Raw genomic sequence first — 19463 nt, forward strand, 5'->3', positions numbered from 1 at the left:
TTGGAATTCACTAATTGAACTATGACGAGTATTTTTACTAACACCAAACATACAAGCAGAACCATTATGAACCTGATGTGCTTGGTAGATAAGGTCCAAATGTGAATGAAACACCTCGATCATTGATGGCCCAGCCTGTTGCTTCATTGGAAGGATAAAGAATTCTGGGTCTCCTTGTCCTTTCTGCACCGGGTATCCCAGATCAGCTAAATGTTGTGGTTTATCATGCAAGAAACCATTGTTTGCTTGTTTCTCAGTAGAATTCTTTATGTTTACAACATTCAGCCTAGTGTAAGGAGCCTTTTTGCTAGTGTTACCACTAAGAGGACTCACTGGACGTCCTTGATTCTCTAGGCGCTGAGCTCTTAGCCCTGAATCTGCATGTCCCCCATTGTGTTCAGAACCACCAGGCAAACATGAACAATGAAGGACTTCATCATTCTCCTTTTCAATATGGAAATCTCTCATGGCCTCATTTGGCTTGACATTTAGTTGAACTGTTTTGTTGCCTTCTGCTTCGGGAAATCTGACTGCGCCAAATCCATTTTTTGGTAGGCCGTTGAGATAAAGTTCCACTGCCTCCATCAGCTCCTTTTCCAAATGGCGGACAACTATTCTGTTAAGCTTCTGAACATCTTTTTGGGTCCTGTTAGTGTCCACAGGAGACTGGTTTATGCAAATGTTCCTTCTGAACATCTTTTTGGGTCCTGTTAGTGTCCACATGAAGCATTCTCGACGCGTATCTGCTTGCTCGATGAAGGCATTGCTAGTTCTGCTAGCTTCCTTGAACCCTTCTCAGGCATATCCTAAGGGAAAGTGTAAAACACATTAAATGATTTCAAGTTAAGGAAATTTTCGTGTGCCTACATCACAGTTCATGTAATAAATATGTTTTGGAAAAATAGGTAATAAATTTGTGGAGGACTTACATGTTCTGTTTGTAGTGAGGCCCATAACTTGAGTTCCAATTACTTGGCATCAAAACTGACGGATAATTCTTCAGCAACACTTTGCATGACTTGGAACCTTTCCTCATTAGTGAACTCTGTACTGTCAAGTTTCTGAATGAACTGCAATAATATTGTGTGTAAAGCATAGGACCACAAAAGCATAAGACAATTCAATAACAACATATTAGCATCATATTGCGTACCTCCTGGCTAACAAAATGCTCAACAAAATTTCCATTTCTCTCTGTGAATATGTGCCTTAGGTCACAAAGTTCAGGTAAATCAGGATACCGAGCAACAACAAATATCAGGTTTGAGACAGCTTCCCTGAATTCTGGGGGGCAATCCCTGTTTGGAAAGAAAAGAACACAAAACAAATGGGTTCATTGTTTGAGCATCAGGATAACGCTTTTCTGTTTGCACTCTTCGCACACTACTAAAGGGTAGTTGGAAGCTTGGAATTCACTAATTGAACTATGACGAGTATTTTTACTAACACCAAACATACAAGCAGAACCATTATGAACCTGATGTGCTTGGTAGATAAGGTCCAAATGTAATATGCAGTGCTCATTCTAAGTTTGGATTTAATCTGTCCTTGTTTAGGAAGTACAAAATGTCTCACAACCACAAGATGAAACAAGCTATCAGACATCACAATCAGATATTTTATAAACTACAATGCCCATATATCAGACATTACAATCAGATCTTTGACCCTAAACTACAATTCACAAGACTGATGGCATGAGTAAAACCTCAAAAATTAAATGTCCATAGTACAATGACCATATATTGCGACGACATACGAATTATACGATAAAATATTAGTGCATAACAGTTACATAAAAACAAACAACATATATAAGGAAAAAATACATGTTCCCATTAAAAATAAAATAACAAAGTGCATTACAAGTTGTTAATTGCTATGTATTAATCAATATCAGCTACAATGTAAGGACCTCCTTATAAACGATATTCTTTGTGTATGTTGCACCATTTATCGTTGAATTCTTTTCCACCCAGTTCTTCTTCTTCTTCTTCTCATCAATGACTGGAATGGCAAGTATCTTCACTTTCGATCGAGCTGTGGCCCTTGATAGAGCAACATAAAGCTGGCCATGAGAGAACACTGGTTCCAACAAGTACACACCAACATTAGGAATCGTTTGGCCCTGGGCCTTGTTAACGGTCATGGCAAAACTTAGTCTTACCGGAAACTGCTTCCTTTTAAAATGGAAAGGGAACATCTCGTCATCAGAGGGGCACAGGGGTATACGAGGCAAGAAAATCCGCATTCCAGCGTGCTGACCAAGAACAATTTCAGCCTCAATACTGTTTTTTTGGAAACCACGAACCACCAGTCGTGTACCGTTGCAAAGTCCGTTACCCGGGTCTATATTCCTAAGCAACATGATTGGGCATCCAACTTTTAGCTTCAGAACATGCGGGGGTAGTCCATTAGGAGTGAGGGTGTTTAGAAATTCCGATGGGTAATAGTTATTGGGATCATCCATCGCGGTGTCAAAGCTATGGTACATCATCTGCTCCCCTTGGAAACGGTTGATCATCCTCATATTTATCATATCCACCCAGTCGTTCCGAGTAGTCAATATTGCTCTTGAAGTGATGTAGCTTGTGTTAGACATATTCTCATTTAGTTTGGGGTAAATGTCATCTATCAATCTATCAAGGTCGTGGTCATTACCAGTATATGGCACACATACCTCATCTGGAAGGCGAACATCCCCATCGTTGTTCTCTTCCTCAGTGCCACCACCGACGCGCAACAAATATTCCGCAAACCATGGGTCGCTCTGTGCCCTCATGTTGCGAACAAGCTTTAGGTGGCACATGGATTCCCAGAGATAAGAACTTCGTAGTGAGGCAGCAACTATTTGAGCCCTTGACCCCTTGCGTACGACAGGGAGCACTTGTCTGAAATCTCCGCCAAAGACAATTGTCTTCCCACCAAAGGGCACCCCAGTCCGTCCCATTATATCACGCATGCTATTGTCTAGTGCCTCAATTGCTTGTCTCTTAGCCATTGATGCCTCGTCCCAGATAATGAGCGATGCTTTTTGTAGTAACTTTGCTGTCCCACTTTGTTTCGTGAAGCTACACACTGCACCGTCATCAATAGTAAGTGGTATCTTGAAGCGCGAATGGGCGGTCCTCCCCCCAGGCATTATGGATGCGGCAACCCCAGATGTAGCTGTTGCAACTGCAATCTTGTCCTGACTGCGCAGTGCCGCAAGCAATGCCTTATACAGATAGGTCTTTCTAGTCCCACCAGGCCCATCCACAAAGAAAACTCCACCGTTATTGGTGTCAACGACAGATAGAATCTTATCATAGGCAGACCGCTGCTCCTCGTTTAGGGTTTCTTTCAAAGCAATGTCTTCTGTCGTTGGCTCGATACATTCCTCCTCGTAAATCTCTCTATCAGTACCATGTGAATTGTCATATATATCGATGATAGCAGGGAGGGGGAATGTCTTTATGTCTTTCCCCATTGACTGCAATATATTTCTAATGTCAATCAAGACCATCTGCTGCACATGTGTTTTGCTTTGAGTACTACGGTGATAGTCCTCTGACATTGCGTCAAGGTGTCTCTGCCATAATTCTGCCACATCGTTCGGCTCGCAGTAAACCAGAATTGTTGCAAACAACCTTCGTAGCGCTGATGGCATTTGGTAAAGAGCAGCTTCATTGAGACATTCAAATATTGTGTCGTCAGCTTCAAGTAGTCCCCTCCTTTGTGCTGCCTCACGAAAAGATGGTAGTATGTCACCATCTACTGTCCTTAGATCCGCAAAGGAGGTAGCACCAGTCACATGGTTTAGGAGAAGCCGAAGATAGAAGCGCTCCCCCTCAGCTGGTAGAGCAGAGACTATTCTACCAACCTTTCCTCCCGTATTTCGTTTCCTCCTTTGCCACACCTTGCCCTGCTGCCAAGTGTACCACTCAGGGAAGTCACGATACAGGATGTTTCGAGCCTCCTTATGCATCCTATTCTCCTCAAAATATGCTGTGAGCATTGACCTATCAGCACCTTTACGGTTGATGACTCGCTCGACCATTTGTCGCTCGTGAAATGTCACCATGTGCATGTTTGGAAGATGGAGTTGCAGCTGCATCACAGGTGGAGAGATTTGACTTAGCTCAAATCCGTATATCCTCCATAAGGCTTCTGGAGGAGTAACCCACCTTGCATCTCTATATTGTTTGATCTCATCTACATCATCTTTTGCCTTGCTCGCATCTCTCATAACAACAGACGCACGATCATGGCCTTTGTATATGTACTTGAACAGGTATTTAACAGCTTTAATGCTCCCGCACGCCTCAACATTGATGTGACAGTTGAAGAGGCGAAGGAGGTAAGGGTTGTAAGGGACAACCCATCTATTGTCCAATTCACACCCTCGAACCTTTTCCTTACGCCCATTGTCACGGCGTCTATAAATAGGGTATGAATCCTTCCCTTGCAAGGTTGCTTCACTGTAAGGCCGGGGGTATTGATTCTTGCATGATGCACGACCCTTAGTGCATGGGCAGTTAGGGTTTAGCGAACCGCACGGACCATGCATCATATGCTTGATAACCATCTTTCGCAGTTCAGGATACTTGTTGGATGGGATCTCAGCTGAGATCAAAAGGTCGTACTGCTCAGGGCACGTTAGCTTGTACTTCCTCTGCATGATGAGTAGAAAATGGGCATGTGGCAAACCTCGCTTCTGAAACTCCACGACATAGACGTAGGCACGAACCTTACCGAGAATATCCTGTTTAGTCAGCCTATGCTTTAACTCCTGTAGTTTCGCATGAAAGACACGCACTACAAGATCTGGACGATCCTGTGGTGTCTGATCAGGGAGGAGCTCCCTCCTTATCTCATCCCAGTTGGGGTTACATGTCATGGTAAGAAAGATGTCTGGTTTACCAAACTTTCGCACCAGAGCCATAGCATCCATGTACCGACGTCTCATGTCACGAGGACCACCAATGAATGACGGAGACAGCACAGTTCGTTTCCCAACCTTCTCTGCTCTAATATCTCCATCTACCATGCTATCCACTAAGCCTTGGTATAGGTCTGCCCTTAACCGTTCCTGGTTGTTACGTATGAAATCTAAACGGGAGCTCTCAATCTTAATGTACGTGTCGACCGCGAACTGCTGGAACAGCCGCTTACCATGAAGTATTGGATTGAATAAACCTGGACGAATCTGGAATTTGTAGCAGTAGTAGTCACGTACGGAAACACATAGATGGATAGGAGATTCTGCATATTCATGTGTTGATTATATTTAGTGATGCCGAAAGCATAGATAACAATGTGCAAAAATCATAAATTACAAAGAAACAACTAACCTGCATCTTCATCATTTGCATTACTTGCCCTTTTTTTCGCACGGTATGCATCCACTTCGTCCATAGATACACCAACCTTTGGAATATTTGCATGCCATCCAAGCTCACCTTTAGGGAAGAACAATGGATATGATAGTGCATCATAGCATCCATGGTATGAGCGGATCCCGTGGTTTGACCTATCCTTCCCATGTAACATAACACTCTTACTGAACTGGCCTCGTCGTTCGCTCCCCTCGATCCAGACAGCGGCCACCTCTGAAGTGAGAGGCGCATTATACGTCTTTTGGTTCAACGTCTGGTCAAGGTTCAATGCAATATAATAGTCGTCAAGATTCTCAACATGGCCCATGCTCCTTAGGTGCTCGGAGTACGGGTTTCCACGAAGTATGCCAACTATCTGTCTAATAACCTCTTTGTCTCTCTGAAGCTGATCTGCACGACACTTACGGTACCGATGCTCAAGACTGGGATCATCATCGTAAAAGTAAAGCTCTAGGTGTTTATGCTCCGCCCCACCTTCCCTACCAAATGACTTGATATTGTGGTACATCATGCCTTGAGCCCGGAACGTGTATATACCAGAATCCCTCACATTAGTAGTCATGCTATCGAGGCAACAATACAAGGAAGTGAAAGAGAAATGGCCATTAAAAAACCTAATGTTATCACGAAAGTGCCTAGCATCAGAGTCTGTACTATCCCATAACCTTTTGAGCTGCGGAGGGGTCTCCAGTGGTGCTAGCTCAACCTTCCCACCACGACAACAAAAACCAGGTGGCTCATACTCAAATTTCTTCGCAGTGCAATAACCACAGTCGGGAACAGGCTTCAGCATATGTGTTTCTTCAGGGATGTTATTGTACACATTATCGTACGGATCAGGCACATCAGTGGCAGTAGATTCATCTTGAGTACCATGGATATTGATGTCCTCGTCAGTACCCTCATCTGATATTTTAGTGGAAAACAACGACTAAGACATTTGTATTTAAATAAGCATTTGTATCGCAACAAAAATTACCATAGTTACATTGGCCAGTGAATAAGTATCCCTCGTTCTCATCATCATCCTCTTCGAATATGATACCCTCATCATCATCATCACCTGGATTGTGAAAAGTTTTGCCACATAAATGTCAAGGACATTCAAGGTGGGGAAAATTTGTAATCTAAAATAAATATTTTTAGGAATTACCATTGGAAATGACCCTAGGTTTCGTCTGGCCATGCACCACCCCACTTCCTTGCTCGGACATGCATGCATTCCCATTTGTTGCCACGGTACCACCTTGGCATGGATTCCTACATTGTACTGATGGAAACACAAGTTTAATTGGGCTACATACTATTGACGTCGTGCAAGATACATCTCCGCATGATTAGTAATTATAATTACCAATGTTGGTGATCTCTGCAGTTGTATGGGGTTGTGTCCAATCGTCCCCTTCCCTAGCGTCACCGATAGTATCATGTTCTGTTGCATAAGCTGTTGGGTGTACAACCACAGAGGTATATGTTGGGTCCTCTATGGCGAGAGACACCGGATTCAAAGTGTCAGCTTGTAGTGCTCTACGTTTCCTTATGTACTCTAACTTCCCCTCTTTTCGCCTTGGTGTTTGATTACATAACCTATGGTGTTCATGCATAGACTCCACCACGCCTAGATGTGTTTCCCCACTGCCACTAACAGTTTCATGCACACTACCTGGAATGAGGCATGTCTACGTTCAACCGCATGAAATAAGGTGTTTTTTTTGCCTATTTAGTCAAGTGAACAGTCATGTACCTGGTGTCAGAAGGTCTATCGTTGGGACAATGTCATTTGTCTGGACATTTTGTCCCTTCTTTCGTTGACGCGCTTCCCGACGCTTCTTATTGATCATGTTCCTTTGTTCAACGGACAATGTTGCACGCCTTTCTCTAGCCCTTTGAATTTTTTGTTTGATAGAATTACCAACCAGTGAAATGTTTTTAGTAGGGTTTGTTGCGGAATGTGTGAAATCAATGGTGCTACAGTTATCTGGAAAGCTAACTGCGAATTACGGTGAAAGCCAAAAACGGGGTTAATACATACTCATTAATCAACTTCATGATATATTAAAATTACTGGTAAAATTGTCATGTACCTGAACCAAGATGCACATCTGCAAATATTTCAACGTTAACCGCCTCACGTGTCTGATTTGTATTAATGTCTTCTTCATATATATCTATATATATATAAAGGGTACATGTCAACTTTGTAATTCAGGGGCATGTAGGTATAACAATTAGGAATTTAACTTTTCATCACCTCTGGATGAATTGGGCTTTATCGATAGTGCTTTATTTCGCTGACGTGCTTCTCGACGGTTCTTATTTTTCTCATTTTTTTGTTCAACAGACATCACATCATATCTTTCCTTATCCCTCTTCCTCTTACGTTCCTTAGCATCGACCATTGGTCCAAGCGAGTTTGATTCATTTTGATCACCTATAATGTAAGTTTGCTTATTAATGTTCCCCTACTTACTACGATTCAATCATCAATTGACACGTGCTAATTGAAATTTTACCTCGAATGATGGTGTTTGAGATGTCTGTGAATGGTTTGTGACCAGCGTTATGTCCCATCTGATCCATAACCAAAACAGTGCCATGGAAATATGAGCATATAAACAACAATGCAAGAGAGCCAACAAATATATAGATTAAACATGAGTTAACCATATTGGCCATCAAGGGAGAATAAATTGGGCATTATTAACCAGCATAATATATGGGGTCATAATTAACAAGGACAACTGAACCACTTATAATAACTAAATGCCTGGTGCGGCTGGATTATTGTTCCCAACCCTCAGGCTTGCTCCCAGCATTCTTACTTACCGCCTCCTCCTTGACTGCCTATCAGGCTGATCCCTCGATCCTCGGTGCATTTTATTATAGTAAGTATTACGTATAATAGCGTCATTAAAATATTAGTGTTACATTGAAAATATGGCACACGAATTTTACATATCATAATGAAGTTTGTCGTTCCAGATCTCTGTTTTATACTATTGTTAACTCCCCTGGCAACACAGCATAAATGGAGAACACACAGGATTGACAACTCTTGACATATGTAAGTTTGATGTCATATTATAACACCATGACAATTATTGTATCATAGAATACAGATTTGGTAAAAGATCTAAACTTGATGGGGAAGTGTATTGTTGTATGTTCCGAAGACTCAAGGCACTTTACAATTGCACTCTAGCTACACCTCTTTTCTTCAAGGAATGTAATAGCAAATTGACGATCGTGACCCCGCTCCATCAAAGCTTTCCGAATAGCTGCAATGAATGCCACATTTTGATTACATGTATATGACATTTACTTCATAAGTTATAATGTGAACATAAATTTTATTTTAAGAGTTTTTTTCAAATACTTACGTTCAAAATGATGGGTGCTGTGATGGTACGGATTGAAGTGTATTGCTGTATAATCAGATGACTCGAGGTACTCTAGCGTAGAACATTAAAGTTATCATTACCAATCATTAAACGAAAATTACTAATGACATATGGGCATGAAAAGACGTAGGTAAATATTGTACCTTGCCTTCTAAATCGCCGAAACATAGTCCCAATTATTATGCCATAATTCTCATTAGCCAACGCCCAGCGGAGTGCATTTTTGTTTAGTAAGTCACCCCAAACTTTAATAGTGTGTAAAGACCACCTAGCATCCATGACAACAATCTTCCTGACATTACCCCACATTGTGTGTTGAACTGTATCTAAGTGGACTACAATAGCCATAATGTCTACAAAATTGTGAAAAATGGATTAATACTGATTTCTGCGAAGGTGTTAGAAATAGTAGGAGATTGATATACATTCTTACCAACTAATGTCCGGTTTGGCAGTTCGGCAATAGCAGCAAGGTTCAAGAATATATGTTTTGGGAATGGCGACATTTGAAATGGAACAGTGTACGGCTCCACAACAGTTTGTCTGGTGAGATACAATTCCATGGGACCACTTATATGTCGAAAACGATCACCTAAATTAATGCTGAACTCTACATTGTGCATCTTGTAAACATGTTTTTCGTTGATCAAACTATCGAAGTGTTTGACCGTCTCATATGAACTTGTCATGGCCTCGATCTTGGATCCCTAATATTATTTTAATAGTTAAAGAGGCAATGGTATTAAGGTCATATATAATTTATGAAAAGGAAATTATGAAAATGTTGTCTTACGTTGATGTCAGACAAAATGAAATGTTGGCTGTCTCGATAACGTGGCTCAATAGGAAATTTAACTTCTACCCGAGCGACAATATTGTACTTCCGCGGTAGCCCATAAAAATCTTCATCACGATAGTCATCGAACAACCTGAAGCTATATTAACCATTCGATTAAATATAGGGTCATAAGTTTGATAGACAAATCGTGTGTAACCATTTAATATAACTTACATAGGCATCCTTTTTGGGCGGTCCGCTGCAGCTCTTTCACGATTCAATACGACGGGATCCATCGAAAATTTGTATCCTTTAACAATGTTTAAATTTTAATTTTTATAATTGAGTAGAGGGGGCAAGCAGAACAAGGTTTAGTACATTGATTATATTTGTTTATTAAACACCAATGCACGATAAATTTGCTGAGCAATAAAGGGTCTTTGTCTTTGTCTTTGTGTTTAATGTTAGACCCACTAAAGAAGCAGAAAGAGAAGCAAGTGAGAAAGAGAGTTGGGAACGGATGCAAGCGCACCGTACTCAAAGTATACTACCAGCTAAGCCTTCCCACTATCATGTTATCTCAAGTTTAGCATCAACCTATATATACAGGAAGCATGCATATAGAATTTTATACCCCAAAAAATTCCCCCAATACACACAATGGAATTAACTCATGTCATATTTTAATTACAAATTTTACCATATCTTACTAAACTCACCGATGGGAAAACCAAAAGTTATTATATAAAGAGGACATCTAAACTTCAGTAGATTCAAAAAGAGAGGACCCTAAATCCCACTTTCATGTATCTCAAGTTTAGCATCAACATCTATATACAGGAATCATGCTTATAAAATTTATACCCCAAAAAAGACCCCAAATACACAAAAATTAATTAACCTATGTCATATAACTGGACTAAAACTGAACAATTAGCAGAGTAAATTATACCACATACATGATTCTTTGGTAAACTGTACAGGTTATACGGATACTATATCTGAGATATATCACTCCTGCATATAGTAGGTGTACTTTTAATAAAAACAAAATTGATGGCTGACACTGAATCGAAATGGCAGCACAACTGTGGACATTGTTAGCTGATACTGTCGACTATGAACAGACTGAAAAGCAGTTGACGGACTAAATCCATAAGGTAGAATGAGTTAGCTGTTGTTACTTGCAAATGTGTAAGCTGCTTGTGAAGTACTTTTCAGTATTAAACATTGAAAAGAAAAAAACAGAATTACTATCATAAACCATATTAATCACTGCACACCTAAAATTTTACGTGTTTCCACACTGTTGGAGAACACGTCCATTTTAAATCAAAGTGGCCTTGAACATGGTAGTCCACTAACAACGGGAGGATTATATTCAAATGGAGCAACTACTAACATGAATGGGTGGACATCAACATTTCAATAAGAAGTATGGATACTGACTATTTGACATGACTTACTCTTCATGCCTAATTTATCACCTTGAAAGCTTAGGATGTACATGATAATTGGCAAAGATGTCATGCTGTAACTGGTGGTGATAATAAAATTAATGTGATGCATATACCAGCAAATTGATATTACAATGGGAATACCTGGCAGCGATGGCGAGGTCGTTGGGCTTCCACGGCTGCAAATCGGCACTGCTTCTGCTACACGGAGCTCGCGACCGATATCCCGTCGACTGGTGGCTCACGATCTTCCGCGCCGCTGCTAGTATGGGGACCTGGCGGCGATGATTGAACAAGATCTTCCGCGCAGCTGCAAGGGGCTCACGATCGCACGGGTGTTAATAAAATTAAGGTGGATGCATATACCAGCAAATTGATGATACAATGGGAATACCTGGCAGCGATGGCGAGGTCGTTGGGCTTCCACGACAGCAAATCGGCACTGCTTCTGCTACGCGGAGCTCGCGACCGATATCCCGTCGGCTGGTGGCTCACGATCTTCCGCGCCGCTGCAAGGGGCTCACGATCGCACGAGGATTTTGGTTGCGGGGCGGGGCGAGACGGATGGGGACGACGTCGGGATGTGATGGAGATGAGCTCTTTGACGGCACAGATGGCGGGTATATCACTGCAATCCATGGCGTGAGAGTTAAGGAGGTGGTAGTTGACGGGGAGAACGGCGTGGGGATCGCGGTCGGAGCGGGATTTGTTTGTTCGCGGCTTGAAGATGAGGATTCGGGGCGCCATGGGAATGCGCGGATATCGGATGAGTCGCGCAGTGCGGGGGAATCGGCGGGGGCGGCTGCGCGATGCGGGCTCGGCTGCGCGCGGCTGCGGGGGCGGGTCGTCTGCGGGGGCTGCTGCGCGGACTCTGCTGCGCGCTGCGCGGGGGCGGGTCGTCTGTGGGGGCTCGTCTGCGCGGGATCGGCTGCGCGATGCGGGCTCGGCTGCGCGCGGCTGCGGGGGCGGGTCGTCTGCGGGGGCTCGTCTGCGCGGGCTCGGCTGCGCGATGCGGGCTCGGCTGCGCGCGGCTGCGGGGGCGGCTCGTCTGCGGGGGCTGCTGCGGGGGCGGGTCGGCTGCGGGAGCTCGTCTGCGCGGGCTCGGCTGCGGGGGCTGCTGCGCGGGCTCGGCTGCGCGTGGGCGGTGCGGGGTCGGATGCGCGCTGCGCGGGAGCGGCTGCGCGCTGCGGGTCGGCTGCGCGTGGGCGGGGTCGTATGCGCGCTGGGCGTCTGCGCGGGGATGGAAATGGACGGTGGTGATTTGGTGGACGTAAATGGACGGTTGGGATATAGGTGGGGGCATGGTTGTGCATGGTCTACACTACCGTCTTAAGAATTAGTAGAGATAAAATATATCATAGTTATATCGTGATATATTTTAAACAATGGTATTATAAACTATAATTTTAACAAACAAAGTTACCAAACAATCCCTTGTCACAAAAACAGAAAAACCCCGCGCCTCTCGCGTCACCCACGCACGCACCCATCCCCATCACGGCCGTCCAGCCTCCGCTCTCCCGTGTTTCATGCCACGGCCCACGGCCCACGGCTCCTGAAGCACTCTTGGCCGCACGTGCCACTGCCCCAACCCGCCGCCGCGCCCGTACCCTTATTTAACCCCGCCGCTGCAGCAGCCGCCATCAACCTTTCCCTCTCCTCTCTGTTTCATCTCGCCAGCTTTGCGGGAAAAGAGACACCAGGGACAAGCCCCGCCTCCTCTCCCGAGTCCTGACGTGCCCCTTTTGCTCCGGCCCCACTTCCTCGCAAAACCCTAACCCCTCGATCTCCCAAGATGGCGTCGCAGCCGCCGCCCCCTGCCGCAGCCGCGGCATCTGGAGCTCCGCCGCCGGCACAAGTGGTAAGCTCACCGTCCCCCGATCCGGCCGCCGCCGGGGCCGACCTCGCCCGCTGGATCCGCGCTGACTCGATTCGTGCACCGTGCTTGGCCGCGGCCCTCCTCTTGTTATGTGCAGGTGGGCAACGCCTTCGTGCATCAGTACTACAACATCTTGCACCAGTCGCCGGAGCTCGTCTACCGCTTCTACCAGGAGGCCAGCTGCCTCGGGCGCCCCGCCGGCACCGGTGCCGACGGCATGGACACGGTCACCACCATGGACGTAAGTTCCTCGCCCACGCGCGTCTCTTACTCCCCCGCGGACCAGATCTGGTCGCCCCAGGCCTAATTCTCACCGCAATGGAGTGGTTTTGGGGTGGCGTGTGCCTCTGATTGCGTGTATGCGCGTCTGATTCTGCAGGCGATTAACGACAAGATCGTGTCCATGGGTATCGACCGGGCGGAGATCAAGGCGGTGGACGCGCAGGAATCGCTCTGTGGCGGCGTCAGCGTGCTCGTCATGGGTCATCTTACGGGGAGGAACAGCGTCAGCCGCCAGTTCGTGCAGTCCTTCTTCCTCGCGCCGCAGGAGAAGGGCTACTTTGTGCTCAACGACATACTGCGCTACGTTGGGGAGGGGGGAGGGGACGAGGGGGCTGAGAAGCAGCCAGCACCTGAGGTTGCTGCGGACGCGGAGACGACCACCTCTGCCCCTATCCTGGCCAACGGCACTGTCGGAGGAGACGCCACGACTGTTCCTCAGGGTGCGTAGCAGTGTAACATCTTTCAAACTGTTTTGTTGCTGTGATCATGTGTTTGAACCGATTTCTTTCTTTGTCTGTTTGTAGATGCTTCGCCGCAGCCTGAGTGCCAGGTGGCCGAGCCTGCACTTAATCCAAAGGAGGAAGTTCTGAACGGGGAGGTTTGTAACTCGCTAAGTGATGTGGAGAAGCCTGTTGCTGAGGAAACGCCGGTTCCTGATGTCATAAATGAAGTGCCAAATAATGTTGCAGTGGCTCCACCAATTTCATCCCCTCCTGTACCATTGAAGGAGGCACCAAAGAAGTCATATGCTTCAATTGTAAGTTTTCAAAAACCATTCATTTTCTTGTATCATGCTCAACATCATGGAATAAAATCAGTACCATAAGTTGTGCATGCATTTGGTTAACTAGATATGTGCCATTATAATTTTACCTTTTTTGAAACACACCATTACTATTGAAGAAAATATGCCTCTGCTGATGGAATTCTAAATATATTTGAGATATGCCAATATTTACGCCTGGATATGACTTGGTCCTAATGTCAGGCATATGGAGGGGTGCCATATATCCGTATGGACAAGATTACCCCTTCTTATCTCTTGCACTCACTGACATGTGGGGCCCACTCTCCAGCCTTCCTCATAGTCTCCCTCCTTCTCTACCTTTTGTGCTAAAATGCCTTGGGTGGGCTTGGGAAATGCAACTCCCACCTCGCCCGCGCCGCTGCAGCCATGGTTTCTTGCCTCCACTGCCATGGTGGACAATGGAGCTTGAGTGCTGCAGGCCTAGTCCTTCATCTTTGTGGGAGAGGAATCTGTGGCCAAGAACCTCAAGTGCACGATCCCGTGCTCCTACTTGATGAGGCTATGGGTGTGGCTGATCGCGTTGCTGGAGGCCGAGGAGGACAGGGAGACACATGACGTGATACAGGCACAGTGCTGCATGTGTGCGCAGCTGGGGAAGAACTGGATCTCATGCACGGTGCTTAAGGGATCTTCATTTGTCATTACCTTGTCTCTGTTGACGCTGGTCGTGACTACCGCTGCTTTCTCCGCCTTCATTGATGCGGTTGCCTGTTGGCAGCAGGCCCCCACTTGCGCTTGGCGTGTGCCTATGATCGGAAATGGAAAAGGTATATAGAGGGAGGGTGAATATGAATGAGAAGAGGATGGAGCAATCTTACCCATAGAAATGTATGGTACCTCTCCATAGCCTGGCAGTGGGCCCAAGATGTTTCTAGCCGTACATAATGGTGTATCTCAAACATATGTAGAGTTTTAATGGCAGGGATATAGTTTCTTGAATAGAAATGATGTGTTTCAAAAACAGTAAAATTATAATGGCACAAATCTAATAAGCCCTTACAATATTATCTGGCCGTACGAGGCAAAAATTTCAATCCTTTTTGGGATTTCTTGTTATATTTTGTAACATTATAGTGAATCTGTGTTAGGAAAGAGGAGATTTTGCCATATTCCCAACGTTGTCTGTAATCTGAAGCTTAAATGTTGTGAAGTCTCTAATTCTTAGTGTCAACACTGCATTAAGTGATCTGTTGAACAATTACTGGCACACCATATGATAAATCTTCTAAAGTAACTCTTTGGTTTGGAACATGAATAAACGTTTGTTATTTTCATGTTAATTCTCGCGGCCCTATTGTTTTACTTATAATGGGGTTGCCTTCTGGTGAAGAAATTTTTAGGCTTTCTTGTTTTGTGATGTTAGTTGTGACTTGTCACCTGTGTAGCATTAAGATGACATTTTTTTGTTATGCTCCAGGTAAAAGTCATGAAAGAACATCGGCCATTAGCACCTGCAGTTCCTTCCAGACCTGCACCCCCAATAACAGAGAAGCAAGCCTCTCCTGCCCCCACTCCAGTTACTGAGGCTCCAGCTTTCTCCCCTAATCCTCAGAGCGGCGGCTTTCAAGATCCAGAAGGTATCATCTAAACCCAAAATTGGAGCTAAAACTTTGACTTCAGTTGGCATCATCTGATGATCTGCTTTACAACCATCTTCAAAGTTGATGCACATGCCATATATGTGCGAAGTCTGCCATTAAATGCCACACCACAACAATTAGAGGAAGAGTTCAAGAGATTTGGAACCATTAAACATGAAGGCATCCAAGTTAGAAGCAACAAGGTGCATGCTTTTCTTCACATTTTTCTAAAAAAACTAAGAGCCTTCAGTGAGTCTAACTCTCTAATTTGTCTTTGCGTTTCTGTTGAATCAACACAGATCCAAGGGTTTTGCTATGGCTTTGTAGAATTTGAGGATGCCAGTGCAGTTCAAGCTGCAATAGAGGTATTAATCTTACATTTTACTCAGGTTGTTCTATGATATAAGGTATAGGTAGTTAATCTAATTTTATGAATGCCCTGTTCTCATGTCAGTTTGTTTTTAATGACTGTTGGGTCGTTCCATAAGGTTTGTGTAACTAGTGAGTTTAGTTCTCTTGGAGTAATTATGTATTGCTTAAGTAGTGTACCAGTAGATAATTTAGCTGGTATATTGGTGTATTTGTGGGTTTAGTTTCTGCAAGTCATTAATCAATCTTTTGCAGAAAACACAAAAAAAACAGTTTTTCTTCAAGCTACTTTTATAATTACATGTATTTATGATACCTCTGCTAATTGTTTGTGCACTGTGCTGGATGATAGCACTTCTTTCTGAATTATAGTTTCTGTGGCAAGTTCTTGTTTAGTAGTATCACAGAAGATTAGACTGACATGCTTCACATGGATTGGATCACATCAAACATCCTCAAAGAACATTCTGTATCAAACTATAGTGCGATTCAGACATTCTATCGTTTTGTTTATTCTCTTGGTCATAGCCTTAGCCCATGACTTTGTACTGACCCTTGTCTGCTGTATTGGCATGGAGATGCTGTTGGAACACCACCAGGCACCAGTGAACTAATTCGTTTTGCTTTCTTGTTACCCTCCAGTGCTTTGTCTAGTTACCAACTGATATATTCTTAAATTTGAAGTCTAGCTATATTTTTTTCCCTGCCTGGATATCTTACTCCTCTACCATATCATAGAGCCTCACCCACACACTACCCCACTATGTTTTGATTGTTTCCTTGATTTCTTCTGCTCAGCGGTGTGGTTTTGGGTCTGGTCATCTGGTATGGTACCATGATGTTCTAGGGGTTGTGTAACTCATTTTTGAACATGAATGCGATTTCCTTTCTAGTGGCGTATCTTCTACAACTACTACAATTCCTGCCTACTTGAACAATAGGCTTATGGGCTTATTATAAATTGATAATTCTTTATGTGATAATAACTCTTGATTGCAGGCTTCTCCTGTTACTATTGGTGAGCGGCAATGCTTTGTCGAAGAGAAAAGGACTACTGGTTCTCGTGGCAAGTCCATAAAATCCCTTGACTTTATTTTGTACCCACAATAATAGTTACTGCTTTTGGAATGCCAGTTTGTTTGTTTTGGATATGTATTTGTTTCTGTGTTATTAGGAAGGCAACAATAGTGGTAAATAAAAGCATGGCTGTGACAGGTTGCATTTTAGGATGCAGGTGAACACTGTAAAGTGTTACTTTTAGTTCATGTTAGCATGGTGGTACTTAGAAAATCATGGGACAGAAGTGTTAATTTATTTTTTTCGGTTGTCTATCGAAAAGTGTCTCATTTCTGAAGCACAAATGACTTGGAAAATAACAAGATAAGTTCAGGCTGAAAACCATGTGTGTTCATTTTTCTAGGTCATGATAGACAGCTTGCCTTTCACCTGTTCTTTTTTCTTGTTTACCATTTCAACTGATGGTCATTATTTTCTGTCTTCAGGCGGTGGTAGCAGGGGAGGAAGGTTTCCACCAGGTAGAGGTGGTAATTTCCGAGGTGAAGGCATTAGAGGCCGTGGTACATACAATGGAGGCAGAGGGTACGGAAGGGGCGAGTTCAGTTACCGATCCGATTATGGAGGCCGAGGTGGCGGCAGGGGTGGCTCATTACACGGAGGTGATGTTGGCTATCAGCGGGTCGACTACTCTGGCACATCCAGTGGACGTGGTGCCCGGGCACCATCAGCGGCCGCTGCTATGGCAAAGTGAGTTCTTGGTAGCTATGAGTCGGTAGTAGTTTAGTTTTGTGGCCACCATCACGGTTGACCAAAAGAGTGGTGTGGTGATTCGAGTTCATGTGAGGATTATGAACAAAAGTCAGGTCATAAATTGATGCTTCCTTGTTTTGTGGCAAGGCAAAGCAGTGGTGATATCGGTTACTAATTGTAGAATATACGTCTGTTGAGATGTCCTAGTATGTCTGGCTTCGGTGAGCAGGCTTACTTGTTGCCAAATTATAGAGGTTTTTTTGAGATGCCAGCTATTTATAGTATTTTATTGACTGTCGTTGAATAAGTTTTAGGGTCTAGCGCTGCAAATATGAGTATGATATTTTTCCTGTTTCTGGAATATGCATGCCCACTCATGTCTGGGAAATGTCTGTTCCTTTTATGCTGCCTCTTGCCAGCAGCTACATTCCGTGCCAGTAGAATATTGGAATGTTTGCTGTCGGAATGTTTTCCGTTTGGCTGAGCTCTATTTGCTTGTAAAAATGAGATTTTTAATTGAAATCTTGCATTCAATAGGAAATACCCCTAATCTGTGCTTTGAAACTTTTTTGAGGTGAACAAATGTAATACCCAAAAAGCGTAAAAGAAGACATAGTTGATTTACATACATGTTTTTGCCTCTGATTATTATAACATGTAAACTAACACTTCAAAAGACATTAATTAACCTATGACACCTAAAACAATATGTGCATCATGCTGGGTTTTATTGGGTGTGCATTTTGTGACAATATAAAAGTAAGGTAAAAATAAATATATTAATATCCAAATTTGGTGATTTAATCCTAACTTGCAAATTAAGGTTAGAGAAGAGAAAAAAATGCTACACCAAAGAAATAAATAAATAAAGGAAATATATATAAAAATAACTAAACCTTCCATATTAGAGGGTACAAATTGTACATTTAAATGAATCTGGAATTCAATTAAAAATTTGATTCAAATTCAATTAAAATTGAATTTATATTGGGAATTTGAAAAATAAAAAAAAAGTAAAGAAGGGAATCACGTGTTGGGCCGGCCAGCTAACCCACCTCGGCCCAATTCCCGCGTCGGCCATCTCCACTTTTATCTCCAGCGCAGCCCAATTCTCCATTTGGCGCCGACACGCGGGCCATCTCTGTCGGTGTCTCCGTTGCCTCGGTTGTGTGCTCAGCTCGCTGACGTGTGGGACCACCTCGTCATCCCTATCCTCCAGCTGCTATCCGCCACACCCGTTGACGCTGTCCGCTCGGATTTGGATCCCAACAACCTGCGTGGGATGCGGGTGGATCTTGGCTTTAACCCCTCAACCACCTGGCAGCCTTCACGCGCGCGCACTCTGGTCGCCCGCCACCGACGCATGGGCCCCCTCTGCAGTGCCTCCGTCTCCAACGGAGTGCGAGCCTAGCGGAACAATCTCCGATCCGTTCGCGGAATTTTCCTCCCCCGTCGCGGACTCGTTTCCTATAAAACGGCCACACCACCCCGCGTCATCAACCTGCCGCTTGTTTTCCTTGCCACCCCCGTTTGCCGTCGTGAGCGAGAGATCTCCGCTGGACAAGCCGCCTTCGTAATTCCGCCGCTACCGCCAGTAAAACCTTGGGCAAAGAAGTCGGAAGGGTGCGCAGGTTGGGGAATTGCCGGTTCATCGCTTGTGCGGCTTTAGGGCGGGCAACTTCTCTGCAATCGTTCATCGGAACGCCGCTCGGTCTCAGGATCCGCCACACGCTGCAGCTGCCGTCACCGTGTCGTGATCGCTGG

The 19463-nt window shown here is 44.3% G+C and overlaps 1 protein-coding gene across 1 annotated transcript; it reads left to right on the forward strand.

Moving 5' to 3' along the window:
• Positions 1-12659: 12659 nt before the first annotated feature.
• LOC100284101 (uncharacterized) lies at positions 12660-18242 on the forward strand. The gene is made up of 9 exons (NM_001156999.2): positions 12660-12875; positions 12991-13134; positions 13273-13615; positions 13700-13932; positions 15401-15560; positions 15645-15766; positions 15863-15928; positions 16932-16998; positions 17435-18242. Exons 1-9 carry the CDS (start codon positions 12810-12812, stop codon positions 17698-17700), a joined length of 1467 nt encoding a protein of 488 aa, NP_001150471.2. The 5' UTR covers positions 12660-12809; the 3' UTR covers positions 17701-18242.
• The last annotated feature ends 1221 nt before the right edge of the window (positions 18243-19463 follow it).

The sequence above is a fragment of the Zea mays genome, chromosome 2 (assembly GCF_902167145.1).
Source record: "Zea mays cultivar B73 chromosome 2, Zm-B73-REFERENCE-NAM-5.0, whole genome shotgun sequence".
NCBI lineage: Eukaryota > Viridiplantae > Streptophyta > Magnoliopsida > Poales > Poaceae > Zea > Zea mays.

What these genes read in the sequence shown, in the direction of transcription:
- LOC100284101 (NM_001156999.2), top strand. Translation starts at nt 12,810, where the DNA reads ATGGCGTCGCAGCCGCCGCCCCCTGCCGCAGCCGCGGCATCTGGAGCT. An exon ending in ACACGGTCACCACCATGGAC is followed by an intron (nt 13,135 to 13,272) that starts GTAAGTTCCTCG and finishes CTGATTCTGCAG; the next exon opens with GCGATTAACGACAAGATCGT. An exon ending in TCCAAGTTAGAAGCAACAAG is followed by an intron (nt 15,767 to 15,862) that starts GTGCATGCTTTT and finishes GAATCAACACAG; the next exon opens with ATCCAAGGGTTTTGCTATGG.